This window comes from Hippoglossus stenolepis, chromosome 16, assembly GCF_022539355.2.
Source record: "Hippoglossus stenolepis isolate QCI-W04-F060 chromosome 16, HSTE1.2, whole genome shotgun sequence".
Lineage (NCBI taxonomy): Eukaryota > Metazoa > Chordata > Actinopteri > Pleuronectiformes > Pleuronectidae > Hippoglossus > Hippoglossus stenolepis.
The window spans coordinates 5011176-5023675 of record NC_061498.1 but is presented as its reverse complement, the minus strand read 5'-3'; the positions used below and the strand labels follow the sequence as shown (position 1 = coordinate 5023675).

The following is a 12500-nucleotide window of genomic DNA, read 5'->3' as shown; positions in this document are numbered from 1 at the left end:
TTGTAATGGATAATGATGTGCTCTTGTCAGCACCTCTGCCAAGGTAATAGTCTATTAGTCAAATATTAACATTTCACTCCATGTCCTCTTTATCCTTGCTTCAGTTTTGTGGGGTGGGACCTGCAGAACATCATCACCTTGGACGCGGTGGAGGAAGACAGTCGGTCTCAGATCATGCTGAAGAAGGTCCAGTCTCCTGTGGTCCTGCTCTACTGCTCCAAGGACGAGGCGGTCATCATCCTGGACGAGGCCCGCTCCCTGGGCCTCACCGGATTTGGATACATCTGGATTGTGCCGTCGCTCACCACCGGGAACCCAGACATAACGCCCGAAGACTTCCCGTCGGGGATGATTTCGGTGTCGTACGACGACTGGGACTACCCGCTGGAGGCGCGGGTTCGCGACGGTTTAGGGATCATAACGTCGGCAGCGGCAGCCATGTTGGAGGAGTACGGCGACATCCCCGAAGCCAAAACGTCCTGTTACGGCCCGATGGAGAAGACGTCCAAGCTGCCGCCCAGCGCACTACACAAGTAAGGAAAGAAAGAGTGTGTGGGTGTGACAATAACTAATGGGAAAGGCAGCGAGCAATGGGTCTTTATAAAGGAGAGAAATTATGAACAGCAGTGTAATAATTGTTTTGTGTACTCTCATAAGAGAGTAGGTGTATTAATGGGCATGGATTGCGTGTGTGTGTGCATGTGTGTGTGTGCCAGAGTGTGTTTGTTTGCACCCTCGTCCTCGGTAATTGGAGACTTCCACCACGTTAGCAAGGATTGAGACTAAAGAACGATACAATTACTGGATGAGAGACCAGAGCATTGAGAGTCGGAGCCAAGAGAGCAGAGGAAGTGTAGAAGTGTGGGAGGAGGAAGGGAAGGAAACATGTGAATGGAAGTTGAGGAACAAGTTTGTGATTTGGGCAGTAAAGGACGAGGGGAAGGGAGAATTGAGACGGGGGGCTACCAATGAATGCTCTCCAAAATTGAAGAGCTCCTTGATGAGTCCTTCTGTTCCTCTCCTCATGTATTCCTCCGTCTCTCATTCACTCTCTCACTCCTCATCACGCGCCCCGCTCCCCAGCAGCCAGTGGGAGATGTTGCAGGTCCTGCCAGCTCTGGCAGGTCTGGCTCTCCATCTGGCAGAGGAAGGGAAGCAACACACAACCTGTGTTTACATCCCAATATTGTTAATTTTTTCATTTTATTTAATAATGATGTGTGAAATTGGAATTCTTCAGTGTAAATGAGTCATTCCGATTCCAAGACGCATTTCCAAAAAACACACGAGGCAAAATTCAGAAACGTTTTCCCATCTCCAATGTGCTTTATTTTACAATTAGGATGGTTTCACTAGAAAATGATTGAGAAGAACAGAACCACTGAAGGTAGTTCTGTTCTATGGATGTGCTTTGGTATTTAACAGTTGCCACATCATTTGGCAAACAAGGTACGTTTACTATACGTGGTATAAAATTGGGAATCGATTTAGTGTGGAACAAAGAAATCTTGTTAATTTGCTTTACTACTAAAAGAATAAATAGCGTTTTCTCAAAGGTTTAAATACCTTCGGTCAGACGACAATATCTCAGAGGACGAGAGGCTGAGAGTAAAAGACCGAGGAGCCGACAGAGAGAAAGAGGAAAACATTGAGACAGTGAGAGATTAATAATGAATCAGGTGCATTTCGAGCACTCTGCATTAGTGTAACAACAATAATATCATTTAGATTGAATTAATCTCCGCTAAACTAATATCAGCTTTGGAATTCAAGATGGAAGTTTAACATTTCCCTCTGAGGTCAGTTTCCAGCGACTGTCTATAAATTTTAACTGGTCTAATACGTTTTCATGTAATTGGTCAATAAATCAAAAGTCCTTTGGCTCATGTGTCCCAACATTACGTCACCAGTTTCTTCTCTGGCTCCTGAGATACTTTGCATCAGTATTGAAGATGGTTTTAGTCTGAACCTCCCTCGGGCTTTCAATCAATTTTAATTTGGGTTTTTGCAGAAACAAAATGCACCGTGCACCGTGCGTGGGTAGTTCAGGAAGCCTGGGAGATCCTGGGACTCTGCCCGTTTGGAGAGGTTAGAATCGCAGCAGTCACTCAACTAACTGGCTTTGTTCAGCAACATTTATGAGCTCCCATTAGTAAATGATGGTTATAATGTGCAGAGTATGACTGATTGCATCTTTAAAAATGTTAAATACCACATCCACACTGATATAACTCGTGTGTTGTCGCAGGTAAACCAAAAGAGAATTACCAAATATCCCGAGCCAGCTGACTTTGTTCCCAGCATGCTCTGCTGCCCCAGGTTGTTACCCAGGTGACGAGTTGCCACAGATGGCTGTTTTGTGGGTGAGAAAGCTCAGCCAATGGGGCTTCGGGAGCAGGACACGAGGAACACGATTGGTCAGGGCTGGGTCGGGGCGACGGGCCAGTGTGGGTTGTTAGACCATCGACGGCTGTCAGGGGAGATATGAGAACATGCCAGCGTGCGCACACCCACGCACGGGGACAGAGGTGGGCAGATGGGCCGCATGTACAAATGTACAGCACCCCGTGTGACATATCACATCACTGACAAAGTGTCACAGTATTTTATTCTCGCCTTCTCTCCGCTTCTTATGTTGATAAACTGCCAAACTGCATCATCCTCTAAACAGTCGCCGAGCATTCTGTTTGAAATGTATGAGTTTCTCTGCTCGAACACCTCAACCGCGATTCGTGACAACAATTTGATTTGCAGTGGATGCCGCTTCCGTCCTTGAGGGAGCCAGGAAACTGTCGCAGCAGAACAAAAGTTATTTTGATGAGAATAATATTAAAAGTCGGTGCTGAAATCACAGAAAAAGTCTCTAGTCCCTGTGACTGGTGCCGTGCAGTGTGGGCCCGCAGTGAAGCTCCACCTCACTCACTTTGCCCGCGACAGCTCTGATGATAAATCCACTGCGACACATCCAAGATAAATATGTTTTGCAGAGTGGTAGAAAAATTTAATTAAATAAAAAACAGGGAGACAAATGACCAACTAAGAGCAGTGGCCAGTGCAGCAATAAGACCAAGTGACAGGAAGTGCTCCACATAAAATATGGCACGTGTGTGTGTGTGTGTGTGTGTGTGTGTGTGTGTGTGTGTGTGTGTGTGTGTGTGTGTGTGTGTGTGTGTGTGTGTGTGTGTTTGTGTGTGTCTGTGCTGGAAAACAAGAGAAATACGCCCCCCCCTCGAGTGAATGTTCTGTCATGACCGATTTACAGTGTACTTCTCACCTTGCAGTGGTGAACAGCGCGCCTTAAAAGACTTAAGCACTTATTTATGTGTGTGTGTGTGTGTGTGTACATGCGTGTGTGTACATGTGTGAGGTTGTTCTGACAGGTAATTTCAGGATCTGCAGCCCTGATATACGAGGGTCAGAACTCAGGACCCACACACATACACATATCACACACTACTACATATACTGTACTGAGTCCTGGAGCAGATGTCATGTGGGCTGTGCAAAGACATGAGAATATAGGAGATGTGTCAAATGTGCACAAATTGAATAATATTTTATAGGATTCAATTAAACTGTGTAGAGTAGTGTGTAAAAGATAAGTAAGTAAATTATAAAACTCAAGTTGTGTTCATATGTTTTTACAAAACTGCTTCAAAAGAGTTAGAGGCATAAGCTTTCAATATCTGTTGGGTGAAAAAAACTTATACATATTACATTATTGCATGACTACCTGTTTCTACTATGTGTGTGTGTGTGTGTGTGTGTGTGTGTGTGTGTGTGTGTGTGTGTGTGTGTGTGTGTGTGTGTGTGTGTGTGTGTCTACAGTCGATGTGATTTGTGAGAAATGCCTTTATATGTGTGTTTGACTACTTGGGGAATACACTTATACACGGTCACCTATGGAGACGGAGATGAAGTCCCCCCCCAGTGTGAACAGCCGTATATGTAATTTTTCCTTCTCCTGAAATACAGTGGTAAAGGTTGTATAGTACGTTCGTCGTCAAGGTTACAATAACAAATGCAAAAAGTGTTTGCAGGGCCTTGAAATAATCTGTCTCTGAATGTTATTTGTGTATACAGGAATATGGATAACCAGGTTTTCCTGCTCCGTGTAAGCAACATATCCCGACTATAATCAAAAATACGATAAAATAGGATTCTATATGTAAAGTACACTGTCTGTGTTGAAACTAATCACACGCAAAGAAACTAGGAGTAACAAAGTACTGTAGCTTTACTGTAACACAACCAAGTCTGTTTGAGTATCAGAAACCTCTCTTCTCTCTTGTCAGCTTAAGAATCAGTTTATCTTGCAGGCAACAGTTAGTTTGACATTTAAATAAGTGGATGACAGATGTTGGTCTGTGTGTGAGTAAACAAAAACCTTTTGTATTATGTTCTCATGAAGATGTGAATGAAGCCTGATAAAACAGTCCTGGGGGATAATAAGGAGTTTGGAGAACAGCAGTGAGGATGGAAAGAGAAGTGGGACAATCTAAAAGAGATCTTTTCTCTGTCCGTAAAGTACAGTAGATCTTCGCCTTCACACATGAACGCAGCAGGCAAAAGTTCGGGTCGGACTCGTTCACATGATGTGGTGTTCGAGCGTTACACACTTCTAAAGTAATATTTACAGGACAAGAGATATGAAAAGGTCAGAGTCTGCTCTCTTGGGCAGAGCAGGTGTCCATGGTGTGTTCACGCAGCAGCAACAGTGTATGATTGACATCTTCCTGAGAGATAAACAACCATCAAGTTGCTTTTAGGTTTGAATGCGCGTATAGAGACAGGAGGGAGCAATGTGAACTGCTGCAAATCCCAGAGCACGAGATGATTATTAATTTTTCATCAGAAGGGAAGGGGATGTTAAAAAGGTGCGCCGGGTGTCGTGCAGTCATTTCTGTTCTGAAATTGTGTTGCTGAAAAAAAATACATGGTTCTGAAACTGAGCTACAGCGTAAAAGGAGCCTGAGCCAACACACACACACACACACACACACACACACACACACACACACACACACACACACACACACAATATTTTGTGCAACAAAAGAAATCCTGCTGAGGTAGCTGTGTGGACATGTGTTGCATTTTTTTGGTGCAAACGCAAGCTTGGAAAAGACGAAAGGTAATTGGTGGCATTAATCTTGTGCTGCCGTAACCCAAACAAACACTGACCACACACACACACACACACACACACACACACACACACACACACACCAGGAGGGGCAGACACACTGCTAAGCTGGCATCTATATCATCTTGTACAGTCATCATTCAAGCCACAGCTGAACACATGCCACCTGAGGCTCAGTGTGTGTGTGTTTTCACTTCCCACCCTCGGCTAGTCTTTAAAAATCTAAATCAGCACCATCATCTTTTTAAAAGGACACCCCCACCCTGTGTGTCTCACAGCCTCAGCGTGTGTGAGCACTCAATAGATCACGAAGCGCTCTGACATTACACATCATTGCCTCGACTGGTCCTTGTCTTGACGGAGGATTAATGTCTCTATTCTTGACGCTCACACAGCGTTAAAGCTCATCTCACCCTTTTCGTGGGGACCCTGCAGTGAAACCCCCCCCCCCCTCCTCAGACAAGATTCACAGTTCTTATCACAAAGTACCATGTAATTAGAGGAACTTGGAATAAGTGAGCACTTGAGACGCGGCGTCTTTCTGTGTCGAGAGCGAGTTGACAGGGCAGGAGGCTGCTGTGTCGAGAGAAGACGGCTGGTCGGCGTGAAATAAAAAAAACGATGGAGTACATTTAAAATAAAAAAATAAAAAGTCACTGTCTTTTTATTATTTACACCATTAACATTCTGTCGGCGCTCAGCAGAGGAGGATTAAGACGGCAGAGCAAACGGAGAGCGTTTGGCTTTGGCTGCTGTAATGCAGCGTGTGTGTGTGTGTGTGTGTGTGTCTGTGTGTGTGTGTGTGTGTGTGCTGCAGTGAATGTGTAGCGCTGGTTAACTCTGTGCTGCAGTGGCCCCTCCTTCCCTCATTCCCATCGCACCCCCTTTTGCCCAAAATAAGAGGAAAGAAGGAGGAAAAAATAACACGGAGGATATTTTTATCCCAACTCTGTCGAGGCTTAGCTCTCTGCCCCCCCCCTCGTCATACTCCCCTCTCTCTCCTTTCTCTTATCTTTATGCTTTCAATCACTCTTTTTTTTTTTAGGTGTCCCCTTTTCTCCACTGTCTGCTCGCCTCTCCTCAAACCCCCACCCCCACCCCCCACCCCCACCTCCACCCTAATGAATAGAGAGATTACTGATATAATGGAGGCTGGGAAGTGAGAGAAATTGGATTGCTGTACTGTGATGTCAGTGCTACAGGGGAGAGGAAACGTTACGTGGAGTATTATTAAGGAGTGCAAAGTAATAAGTGTGTGTGTGTGTGTGTGTGTGTGTGTGTGTGTGTGTGTGTGTGTGTGACGATGTTCATTCAGGGTTGTTTTGGGTCATCCTCCTGCATACACACTCCAGTCTGTGACAGTATCCTAGCAACGCCCATCTCAGGTCCACCTGTTTGGTGGGCGTCGGCCCAAACCTACTGGCAGGGACACACACACACACACACACACACACAGACACACACACACACACAATCTGCCCGTCCTGTCTGCTTCCTGTCCTCGCTCACAAACACAAATTTCAGGACTGTAATAATCTTCCACTCACATAAACAGAGTAACACATCCAAATGGTATTGATCCCAGCGCCTCTTTCTCTGCTGCACTGGGTTCAGCTTTGCCTCCCCTGTCCAATCAAATGGCTTAATACTACCTTGGTCGCTCGCAGGCCAATCAGATCATTTTAATCGCATCGCTGGCTATAGGTTCATCTGAGTGTGTGAGTGTCGCCAGCAGCAATTTAAAGGAACATGTCGGTATCTTACACTTTTATTATGCACTTTGTAATTGGCTCAAGTGTGGTCATCTGTTTATAATTGCTTTTTTAATGAATCCATGGTAAATTTTTTGCCGATCATGTTCTTGTTAATGATATTCATGGCATTAAAGTAGCTTTAGGTGCTTTTATATGTAAAAGAGACAAAAGAAAGAAGATCTACATTTACCTATAAACTGATTTATTACCAATCAAGGATTTTGAGTTATTCAAACTTTGGCAGGGAATCATACACATCACACACAATAATAAAGGGAAGTTATACACTTCAAAGTTCACCTCCGTCGCCACACAACCCCCGACAACGGAGAAGGAAGTGGACGAGAAGAGTCGGCGTCTCCAGCGTGTTGTACATCCGCTGACAGAGGGAGTGAGGGAGACAGTGGGGAGGGACGGCCATGATTAATGTGGAGGCTGTGTAGACCCAAGAATATCTTCCCACTCCCCTCCATCTTAGCTAATGTGACCTGCCATATGGGTCACTCGTTACTGTGTGTGTGTGTGTGTGTGTGGTGTTAGTGTGGACTGCTGGCTACTGTTTATGCTCACTTTCTCTTTTCAGTAGTAATACTCCGATTTTAAGGAGTTTCGGGTACTTACAGGTTAAACTAGACACACACACACACACACACACACACACACACACACACACACACACACACACACACACACACACACAGAGCTTTTTTCAGCGTTTTGCTTTGACTCTTCTGTCCAGATGCTTTTTCATTTCTGGAATCTAATCATAACCCAGTCCGTGCATGTGAGTCAAATATGACTCTATAATTTTCAGCACAAAAGAGCCTGTTCGGATATTTCAGGATGTTTTCTCATGCTAATTTAATTCAATATCCTTTTTCCTCTCCTCCTTTCATTTCTCTCCTTTTCTCACTCTCGGATTATTCCACATTCCCTTCCCCCTTTGTTCTTTCTCATCTACGTCTTATCTCCCCCTTCCTCCTCTTCCTCCTCCTCTTCCTCCCTCTCGCCTGTCTCTCTCAGGTACATGATGAATGTGACATGGGACGGCAGAGACTTGTCGTTTACAGAGGACGGCTACCAGGAATTCCCAAAGCTGGTGGTGATTGTTCTCAACAAGGAAAGGGAGTGGGAGAAGGTAGGCGTTTTGCATACGGTGTTTGTCTGGCTGATGTGTAAGAATAACCACATGTGTTCTTCAGGGGGAAGAACGTATCACAGAGGACACAGAGCTTACATCCGCTGTGATTTTTATTTTACACACATTCATCTATGGACTTTTCTTTTGCTGCTTTTAGGTCTAATCATCATTATGCAAATTAAAATGGGGTTTACCATTCTGTACCATTACCCACAAATAGGCAAACAACATTTATGGGAAGATCAGACAAAAGAAAATGTTAATAAATATGTCAGTGAGTAAATAAAATGGGAAATTCTGGTGTTTTCTAATACACCCGACCGAGCCCGAGACACAACCGACCGAGCCTGACCTGAACCCGACATTCTCTCTTTTTCGTGTCCGAACTAGACCCAAGCCCGATGTTTTTCCAGATTCCAGGTACATGCAGCGTAAAACTTCAAGTAGCTGGCCCAGCCAACGAAACTGAATCCGATCCAAATCCGAATATCATTTCAAAACTTGTGTCCGAACCCGGCCTGACCTCGGCACAGGTCAGGTGTTCACCCTCCAGTTTGGTTGTATGATTCTGTCGCATTTGGTTAATACTGCAGTTTCAATACCGATAAATCTGTTTACGATATAGACTGATAATACCGAACTACATGTGCTGGTCGAGCTCTAACACAAGATTGTTTTGTCTTTCTCCGTTTCCTGACTGACACAATTTTATTCCCTTAACCAAAAGGCTTCCCTATGCATGGCAAGCAAGGATCTGTGCAACGGTCATTGTGACTAAACCGATAAAGCATTGCTGAGATTGATAAGACATGTTCTCTGAGATAACACAACCAGCAAGAAAGACGGAAAGACCAGAATTGAAAATGATGATGATTACCGGCATGCTCAGATTTCTACGTGAGAAAAGTTTCCGTGAAGAATTGCCAGAGGAGTTTTTCCTTGCTGTTGTAATGGACTTTAAATGGCAGCCATGCATCTCTGCACCTACACCTGGCTGCGCCGCGCAGGATTAAACACCTCGTATTCAATCCTCATATTCACTGCCCCTAATAGCTAATAGCTCAGTGGATGACAAGCTAGAGGGAAGAATAGCAAAAGAGAGAGGTGTGGCCAAAGAAAGGATTTGGATAAGGAAGTAAGAGAGATGTGTGTTGTCTTTTTTTGTCTTTTACACCTCCACAGCTTTTTGTCTCCTCCTCTCATAACATCTCTCGCCTCACGTCTCTCTTCTTCCTCTTCCCCGTCTTCTTTTGCTTCCTCTGTCCGCCTCCATCTTTTCATCCACACCTCCACAACCCCCTCCCTCATCCCTTCTCTATCACGTCTCTGCCAAGGCCAGATAATCTGTGCACTCTGCCTGTCTTTAGCTGTGATTGCTGTTGTGGTCTCTGATAGCAACTCAAACAACAGTTAATCAAAACCTGAGACCTCCATTATTGGGGTGGCAAGGGATCACTGCTCCTGCTTGTGTGTGTGTGTGTGTGTGTGTGTGTGTGTGTGTGTGTGTGTGTGTGTGTGTGTGTGTGTGTGTGTGTGTGTGTGTGTGTGTGTGTGTGTGTTTGCTTACCCTTTCACACTGGTTATTGACAGAAACACTATTCAGGAGACGTGTGTTTCGACCAATCTGATTTTTATTCAGGTCACATCGGTGTGTGTGTGTGTTACAGTATTCGGTTTTGCGCAATCCGCACAGTCTCCACCCAATCTTTGAGACTAGCTATTTCATATTTCATACTGACACACAACCACACTCACACAACCACACTCACACACACACACACACACACAAAAGACCCTTTGTTGGCATGTGGAGGGAAGCTAGTGTGTTGTTGTAAACAGAAAGGCTGTGAAATTGATCAGTACCACTTCACCGCGGTGCAGAGAAAGACACTGAAGGCAAGAGAGACACAGAGACCCAAAGTGGAAATATAATTGGGAGCTTCTCTCTCTCTCTCTCTCTCTCTCTCTCTCCTCTGTCAGTCTGGTGCAGCCGTCCCACCCATGCACCAGAAATCAGCGGCGTGCACACACTCACACAGAGAAAGAAAGAAAGAGAGAGAGAGAGACTTCCATGACGATCAAGAGATAAAAATTCAGTAACTGCACTAAAATATGGATATGTACTAAAAATATAAAATGTGTCCCCCCGGGGCACAGGAGAGACAGAAGAGACGGCGAGAGGAGAGAGCAGTATGGAGCGATACCGAGGCGAGCGAGCGAGCGAGCGATAGAGACAGATGGGCTGAGATAGTGGGAGCAAATGAGTGCGAGAAAAGGAAGACGGGGAGAGAGAGGGAACCGGAGGAAGAGAGAGGTGGAGCTGAGCTACCACCATGTGTGTGTGTTCCTCTTTCTCACCCACCCACTACAGGTGTTTAGCGCTTTTCAAAGCATCTACACCTGCTGTTCTCCACAGCACAGACATGCAGGGTTTTTTTTTAAGTTTTGGAAAAGGACCACCTCTCTACACCTGTTTTTTCAGGATTACGTAACCGCAAGTCTATTACGGTTCTTCTATTGGAAACGAGAGCAGATTGCAGCAAGTCATGCAGGTGTATTTGGATCAGGAGGCTGGATCCAGTGTGGCATTATGGGGGATTTGTGCAGAATTAGGATTATTATCTGAAAGAAGTGAAATGTTCGGTAACAACTGAGCAGCTACAGCAGCAAGAGAGAATACCAAATGAGAGGGAGGCTGCCGAGCCAGGGCTGGCAGAGAAGTCATCACCATACATTTATCTGTGCAGGAAAAAAAGATGGTGCATGCTAAACTTTAAAGCAGTAAATTAATTCAACTTTCATCCAGTATCAAAGAGATTAAAGAATTCAGTTTTACTTTGACGATAAAAGGCACACACACACACACATGCATGGACACACACACACACACACACACACACACATTGAGATTTGCTTTTAACTTAATGTTTGTGTGTTTACCCCAACTTTTTCGTTTCCTAATGAACATATACACACACACACACACACAAACACACACACACAAAACACACAAATACCTTCACTCTGCAAAAGGTTCACTGGAATAAATATTTGATTTTGTAACGTGACAAAAAAAAGTGATAAAGTTTGACTGATAAAACAAAAAAACAATGAGCGATGATCATTAAACACATACATATAAAACATTATAAAGACATTTACTATTTCATTGAAGACTTTATACCCCCTTATTTAGTCCATTCACACTTTATCAGAAGTGTGGCAAACGTATGCTTATTCTCATATGATTACATGTTATATCATTATTCACATGCTTGTAAAACAGGTATGACTTGATTTTAATGTACTTTGAGTCATATCACAGCTCCATCACGTATAAAACATGCTTATAATCCTTTTATCTTTGCTTTGAAAGTCACTTTAACATCATTTCAGTCAAGGAAAAACAAAATGAGGTTAGTTGTGTAGCTGTATTTGTATCAGAGGTTTGCTTGGAATCCTTGCATTTCGACGTGTGACATGATGAAGCTAAAAATTGATCAAATCTATCCGGGAAACATCAGGGAAATTCTTGATGTGCATTCATTGACTTCCAGGCTTTGACAGTTTAAACTCTGGACTGCTTGGTCCTGTAAAAACCACAGTAGGAGAAACTTTGCTGAAACAGACGTCTCCGTTACCAGTGACATGGCAGAAACGATGATGAATCTCCTCACTGTGTTCGCAGTTACACTTCGTCATCACCGACCGAATGAGGGAAAGTGTATTTACAGATCAGAACCAGGATGTTATGTTTTATTCCTGCTGAGTAGATGGAGTGTGTAAATTGCTTCAGGAACTGCTGCGGTGTTAGCAGCCAGTTCACAAAATAATTATTACAGACAGCATGGGATTTGTGCTTGGAGAATCACAATATGGAGAGCAGACGCACACAGGAGCCCACATGCGTGTACACACAAACACACACACACACACACACGTACAGTTTCTATCCAGGCATCACCACTTCTCTCACTCTTAATAAAAGCACTTCACTTCAGGGAAAGATGTCTAAATCCATGCATGCAGCTTTCTCTCGCTCTTCCGTTCTGTCATCTCCTTTCTCTCTGCCCTTGTTTTTCTCACACACACACGCACACACACACGCACACAAACACACACACACACAGCCACGCACGCAGGGACACACATTCACACATATAAACAGAGAGAGCGTAGGAGAGGGAGAGCAGAATCCATTTTACCGACATAATTTTGTCTGACAGGAGTGACAGATACTGTTTTATGACTGAATGGGTTTCTCCGCGCTATTAGGAACTCGTTCTCCCATAATGCAACGTGCCACGGCGATAACTCTCCCAGGGAGACTGGCAGAGAGAAGGTGCTCAGTGTAAGAGGCCTGACCTTTCTTTATTCCTCCATCACTCTCTCTCTCTCTTTCTCTCTCTCACTTACTCAGCCGGCGTTTATTTTAGCTCGGTTTGTTCGACGCCCGTGT

General features: G+C 44.4%; 1 protein-coding gene across 1 annotated transcript in view; it reads left to right on the top strand.

Moving 5' to 3' along the window:
• Positions 1-12500, top strand: part of grin2aa (glutamate receptor, ionotropic, N-methyl D-aspartate 2A, a) — a 132481-nt gene that overhangs the window by 86756 nt on the left and 33225 nt on the right. Inside the window, exons 4-5 of the mRNA XM_047343969.1 lie at positions 105-533; positions 7924-8038. Coding sequence (XP_047199925.1) covers positions 105-533; positions 7924-8038 — 544 coding nt within the window. The remainder of the gene's footprint in view (positions 1-104; positions 534-7923; positions 8039-12500) is intronic.